This window comes from Rosa rugosa, chromosome 6 (assembly GCF_958449725.1).
Source record: "Rosa rugosa chromosome 6, drRosRugo1.1, whole genome shotgun sequence".
Classification (NCBI taxonomy): Eukaryota; Viridiplantae; Streptophyta; class Magnoliopsida; order Rosales; family Rosaceae; genus Rosa; species Rosa rugosa.
In genome coordinates, this window is record NC_084825.1 from 27,880,169 (window position 1) to 27,886,168 (window position 6,000).

At 38.2% G+C, this 6,000-nt stretch overlaps 2 protein-coding genes across 2 annotated transcripts; one reads left to right on the plus strand and one right to left on the minus strand.

Moving 5' to 3' along the window:
• Positions 1-912: 912 nt before the first annotated feature.
• Positions 913-2,832, plus strand: LOC133716519 (protein FAR1-RELATED SEQUENCE 5-like). The gene has a single exon (XM_062143221.1). The coding sequence runs from the start codon at positions 913-915 to the stop codon at positions 2,830-2,832; it is 1,920 nt and encodes a 639-aa protein (XP_061999205.1).
• A 1,638-nt stretch (positions 2,833-4,470) lies between these two features.
• Positions 4,471-5,574, minus strand: LOC133716520 (uncharacterized). The gene is made up of 2 exons (XM_062143222.1): positions 5,258-5,574; positions 4,471-4,588 (listed from the first exon to the last, which is right to left on the minus strand). Exons 1-2 carry the CDS (start codon positions 5,572-5,574, stop codon positions 4,471-4,473), a joined length of 435 nt encoding a protein of 144 aa, XP_061999206.1.
• Positions 5,575-6,000: the final 426 nt, after the last annotated feature.

A 6,000-nucleotide genomic window follows, 5' to 3' on the forward strand; every position in this document is an offset into this window, starting at 1 on the left:
AAGCACAAGAAAAACAGATAGAAAGTTTTTCATTTAAATTAAGCAACTAAACAAACTGAGCTCACAATGTCAATACCAACTCGTTCTTTAGAGTCACATATCACATTATAGATAGTTTACAAATTAAACTGAATGACAATTCAATAAGTAAACACACCCACCACAACTCACTACATAGCGGAAGACTTAAAACTAAGAGTACCCTTCGACGTCCACGCTATCGAACATGGACTCGGCTTCTCTGCTAGAGTTCATTTTGCTAGGATCCGCTTGGACTTCTCTCTCAGCTGGCCACGTGTTACTGGTTCAATCCAAGGGCTATAATGCTTACAACACAGAAAAACTGAACTTCACTAACAATCTCCAAATAGTTCTTTAACGTCAAGGGTTTTTCAAGTTTCCCTCCAACAATTTTCACCTTCTGCTAGTTCCCTCCAATCAGACCTTCTCTTCCTCAGTGCTGAAATGTCTTTATTCTTCACGATCACTTTTTTATCTCAGTCCAAATTTCATTCATCTATAGGTGCTGGTACTTTGCTTTCATCATTCAGGTATATGTATCTAGCTCTATAGATTGATCTTATGGATCCTGATCTTTTCCCATTTAGCGTTTTTGGTTTTGGGTTTTGGTTCTTTGAAATCTCAGCCTTGTATCGATGGGTTTTGGTTCTATGTATATATGTTTAGCTAAGACATGATTCAATCATTCTTATTCTCTTGATCTGACTCTATGGTTTGTGATATCAGATTCTTTTTTTTTTTCTTTTTTTTTTCAGAGCTAAAAACTGAACAGAGTAGTGAAAACAGAGTAGCATATAAACCAAACTTCATAGCATGATCCATTTTGCTTCTGAATTTGATTGGAATGTTGATACAGATTTTATATGTTATAGATTGAAAATCAATGATTGAATGGATCCTATGGATAGAGATGACTCGACTAGTCCAGATTATAAGCCAAGGAATGGTATGGAGTTTGACTCAGAAGAATTAGCATATGAGTTTTATAACATGTATGGGCGAAGAGTTGGGTTTAGTATTAGAAGACATACACATTACAAGAACAAGCATTCTGGTAAGCTCATCTCAAGAATATTTGTTTGTTCTAAAGAAGGTTTACGTACAATAGATAAGCGAGACCATTTGACTAAGAATCCTCGAGTGGAGACACGAACAAGTTGTGATGCTAAAATGATCATTAAGTTGGATAAATCAAGTGGTAGGTACAGAGTTGTTCAATTTGAAGAAACTCATAGCCATGATCTTGTAATACAAGAGTGTGCTCACATGCTACCATCTCAACGAAATGTTACTTCTTCACAAGGAGCTGAGATGGAATTGGCACAAGATTCTGGAATCCCACTGAAGCTTTCATTCGAGTTAATGGGCAGAGAAGTTGGTGGAAGAGAGACTCTTGGATTCACTAAACAAGATCAGAAAAATTATCTTCAATCTCAGAGGCAAAAGAAATTGGCATATGGAGAAGCAGGATGCTTATTAGAATACTTCCAAAATCAAGCATTAGAAAATCCCTCATTTTTCTATGCTGTGCAATTGGATAGTGATGAGCAAATAACAAATATTTTTTGGGCTGATGCTAGGATGATACATGATTATGGTTTATTTGGTGATGTTGTGAGTTTTGACACTACATACAGAACTAATGAAGCCAATCGTCCATTTGGAGTATTTGTGGGATTTAATCATCATCGTGAGACTGTAATCTTTGGGGCAGCATTGATGTATGATGAAACTTCTGATTCATTTACATGGTTATTTGAGACGTTTTTGGAGGCAATGTCTAACAAGGCTCCAAAGTCTATTTTTACTGATCAAGATGCTGCAATGGCTAAAGCTTGTGCAAATGTGATGCCTAACACATATCACTTGCTTTGCACATGGCATATAATGCAAAATGCCATTAAGAAAGCAAGTAGTATATTCAAGGGTGATGATAGGGTCACCACCTTCTTATCAAAATGTATGAATAACTATGAAGAGGAGGATGAGTTCCTACTTGTATGGGAAGCAATGCTTTCTGAATATGGTGCGCATGATAATCCTTGGTTAACTAGTATATTCCGATTAAAGGAAAAATGGGCAAAACCGTATGTCAAGTGGGCATGGACTGCTGGAATGCATAGCACCCAGTTAAGTGAGAGTTTTAATGCTAGCCTAAAACCATATGTTAAGTCAGATTATGATATGGTTCAATTTTTCAATCACTTTGACAGATTGCTCAATGATAAGCGGTATAAAGAGTTAGAGGCAGAGTATGCTTTGTGCTACAAGTTGCCTGCTATTGGGATATTTTCTTCAATGGTGATCAAGGCTGGAAATATTTACACTAAAGCTGCATTTGAAGAATTCCAAATTCAGTATGAGAAGGCTCTTGATTACAACTTAGTTGGATGTATTCAAGATGGTGATGACATTGTGTATAAAGTTGCCTTTAATGGTCATCCAAAGGAGAGATGTGTTAGGGTGAAGAAAGACCATTCAGTCTCTTGTAGTTGCAGGTTGTTTGAGATTGAAGGTATTTTGTGCCGCCATGCAATAAAAATCCTTACTAACTACATGAATGTGAAAGAAATTCCTGATCAGTATATTTTAAAAAGGTGGACAAGAAAAGCAAGATCTGAAAGAGTGAAAGACATGTATGGCCAAGACATCCAAGTAGATACCAACCTACAACAAACATCTTGGTACAAGTCTCTAAGTTCCATATCCACCAAGATTTCATCTCGGGCTGCTGAGAGAGAAGAGACATATCAGTTAGCTGTACATCACTTGGGGGAACTAAGCAAAGCTATTGAAGACATGTTATGTTAAAAAATGGATACATTACAACTTGGTAAGAATGACCAGATTACACCTTCCTCCATTGTGATTGAGGGTATTAAAATGGCCAACAGTAACTCGGAGAAGGCAAAAGTTGTTCAAGCCAAGGGATTCAAGAAAAGGGAGAGTGCTCGAGGAAGAAAAAAAAGAATTATAAGTGATTTTGAAAAAAGTTTGGCCAAGAATCGAAAAGGGAGTCCTCTTGAGAAAGAAAAGTCATCTAGTTCTGATTCAACCAAGGTATTGAGTTTTAGTAAAAGTTGTTCTTCTAATTCTGATTCAACCAAGCTATTGAGTTTTCTTAAAAGTTACTCATGTTTGTTTTTTCTTTTTTCATGTCCTCAGTCTGGTAATTATGGTGCGCCAATTCCAATGTTATGGATGCCACTTCAACAATCTCAAAGTTTTAGTTACCAAGCATTACTTAACTCTCAAGATTTTCTAGATGATGGGAAAAACTCATTTTGTGGTGATGAATGATTTGAACTCAGAGTTCAATTTCTTCTTCTTTTTGCCATCTGTGGTGAAGGATATCACAGAATCGTGTAGATGTTAGGCTTTGTACAACTTGGTGTCTTTTGGTACAGTTTGGGAGTTTCATATTATAATAGGATGCTTGTTTGTGGAACTGTTCAATGCTCTTTGCCTTTATAGTTTAAGCATTACCTATTTGATAATTCCTGTTCAATCTCTTGTGTTTTCATCTTTCGAATACTTTTTTTTTTAATCACAATCTTAGTACACTACCTCAATTAGTTTTCTGCAGTTCCTACCCGAACTTGAGTAATTTGACCATCAGTTGTGTATGTATGGGAGTACAGTACAAGCTTTAGTTTTCTGCAGTTTTAGCTTTCTGCAGTTTTAGTTTTCTGCAGCTTTAGCTTTCTGCAGTTTTAGGTTTCTGCAGTTTTAGTTTTCTGCAGCTTTAGTTTTCTGCAGTTTAGTTTTCTGCAGTTTTAGCTTTCTGCAGTTTTAGTTTTCTGCAGTTTTAGCTTTCCGCAGTTTTATGTTTCTGCAGTTTTAGCTTTCTGCAGTTTTAGCTTTCTGCAGCTTTAGGTTTCTGCAGTTTTAGTTTTCTGCAGCTTTAGTTTTCTGCAGTTTAGTTTTCTGCAGCTTTAGTTTTTGGCAATTTTGTCCATCAGTTTGCCACTTTCTGCTCAATTTGTTGTGTATGTATGGGAGTTTTGGTAACAAACTTTTGAGTTTCAATTTGATTCATATTCAGTAGCTTAACAAGGAGGCATACATGGCTGGTCATTTGCCAAAGTTAAGATAAAAAATGAAATTCTCATTCATCTAAATAATACTCTGCAGAATTTCTTCATACATAGAAACTTTTCATATTAATTCACTCCAAATTGGAGTCCTGTACAATCTTTTCATACATAGAAACTTAACAATTCACTCCAAATTGGAGTCATGGCCAAAAGTATAAGTTTACACCTTCACCAAAACCAACAACCTTCAACAATAAAAAAGCTACTATTAGTTAACATCATCAGCTCCACTTCCATATCCTAACCAACATGTTGTGCTCTGATTTGCCAATTGCATCAACTTCTGAATTTCCATCGTGAGGGCAAGTTTTTAAATACTCCTCAGGAACAATCCCAGCGTGTTCAGAAGGATCTAGCAATAGCTGACGTCAAGTTCCTTAATCATGGTGCACCGAAACTCTATGTCAGCGATGGATGCATCAGTCACATTCGGGCAGCACTTGATCGAAAGAACCTCAAGGTTTGGGCACCTAGAAAAATACAATTACAAGCACATATCACATTGGCATATATCTAACTCCAATTACCCACAATAGTCCATGAAAAGTTGAACTTAACAAACAACATTTGGAATGTACCAATGAAGAAAAACATAAACTACTCACTTCCAGGCCTCAAAGATCTAATTTTTTCAAACAAAAACTAAATATATAAACCTTTCAGCTCACCATACATCAATCAAGAAAAAAAATTCATGCCCAAAAACAAGTTTTAATAATCACCCTGCTAATCCCCACACCACACCACGACAATAAAAACCCACAACCAAAACCTTCCCACTTTTCAATTCCTCATTCCATTTCCACAAAAATCCAAACTTCCATAGAAAATCCAAACCAAAACCAAAATGAACCAAACACGAATAAATAAATGAAAGATACCATTAGCTTCATAGCTTTTTTTTTTTTTTTTTAACTCCAAATTCACCAAATGATTAATGAAGCTCCGGTCAATCTACATTGCATAGCTACAACTTAACATACTCCAAATTCACCGAATGATCAACACATATCATCTCATTTAAGTACTAACAGAAAGTAGGTGCACACAAAAGTAAGTTCTATAGCTCATCATCATCATCATCATCCACAAAACACATCTCAACCCGAATTAAACTAAACAACAAGTACTGAATTCACTGTTGCTGCTGCTGGTTGGGGTTCTGAGGCGGCGGCAGCATTCCCCGTGGAGGTCCTCCAAACACACCGGGAGGAGGCGGCATTCCTTGGCGAGGTGGTGGACCCCTCATCATCTGCCCTGGAGGCCCGGGCGGTGGAGGCCCCATTAGTCTCTGCCTATACTGCATCGGAGGACTGGGAAACTGCTGAGGTGGGCCGCCGGGCCTGGCACCGGGAGGAGGAAACTGCGGCGGCGAACCACGCACCATCGGCGGTGGTCCCTGGCCGGGATACATCTGCGGCGGGGGACGGATCACCGGAGCAGCCGGATACGTCATCGGAGGCGCCGAGAGGTTAGGGCGAGACAACGAATAAGATGAGTGAGGGGAAGAGAGAGAGGGAGATGAGATGAGTCAAGGGATTGAGATCTTGTACTATTTCAGATAGTTAGTGAAGGCTATGAGCTTTCTGTGTTGTCAGTTTAATGACCCTTGGATTGAAGTGAGCTGACGTGGCGAGATAAGAGTGTTATCCAAGCAGATTATAGCAAAGTGAACTCTAGCAGAGAAGCCGAGTCCATCGAACGTACACCTTAGCTATGACGACGATCACTCGATATTCTAACCTGCACAATAAACCCTACACCATAGAATAGTACACCGGGATTGCAAACAACAAACCCGGTAAGCTTTTCAAGCCCGAATGAGTAAACTCAATTAAAGTGACTCACGTCACGCATGCTTATAATTTCTCAACTCGTGAGA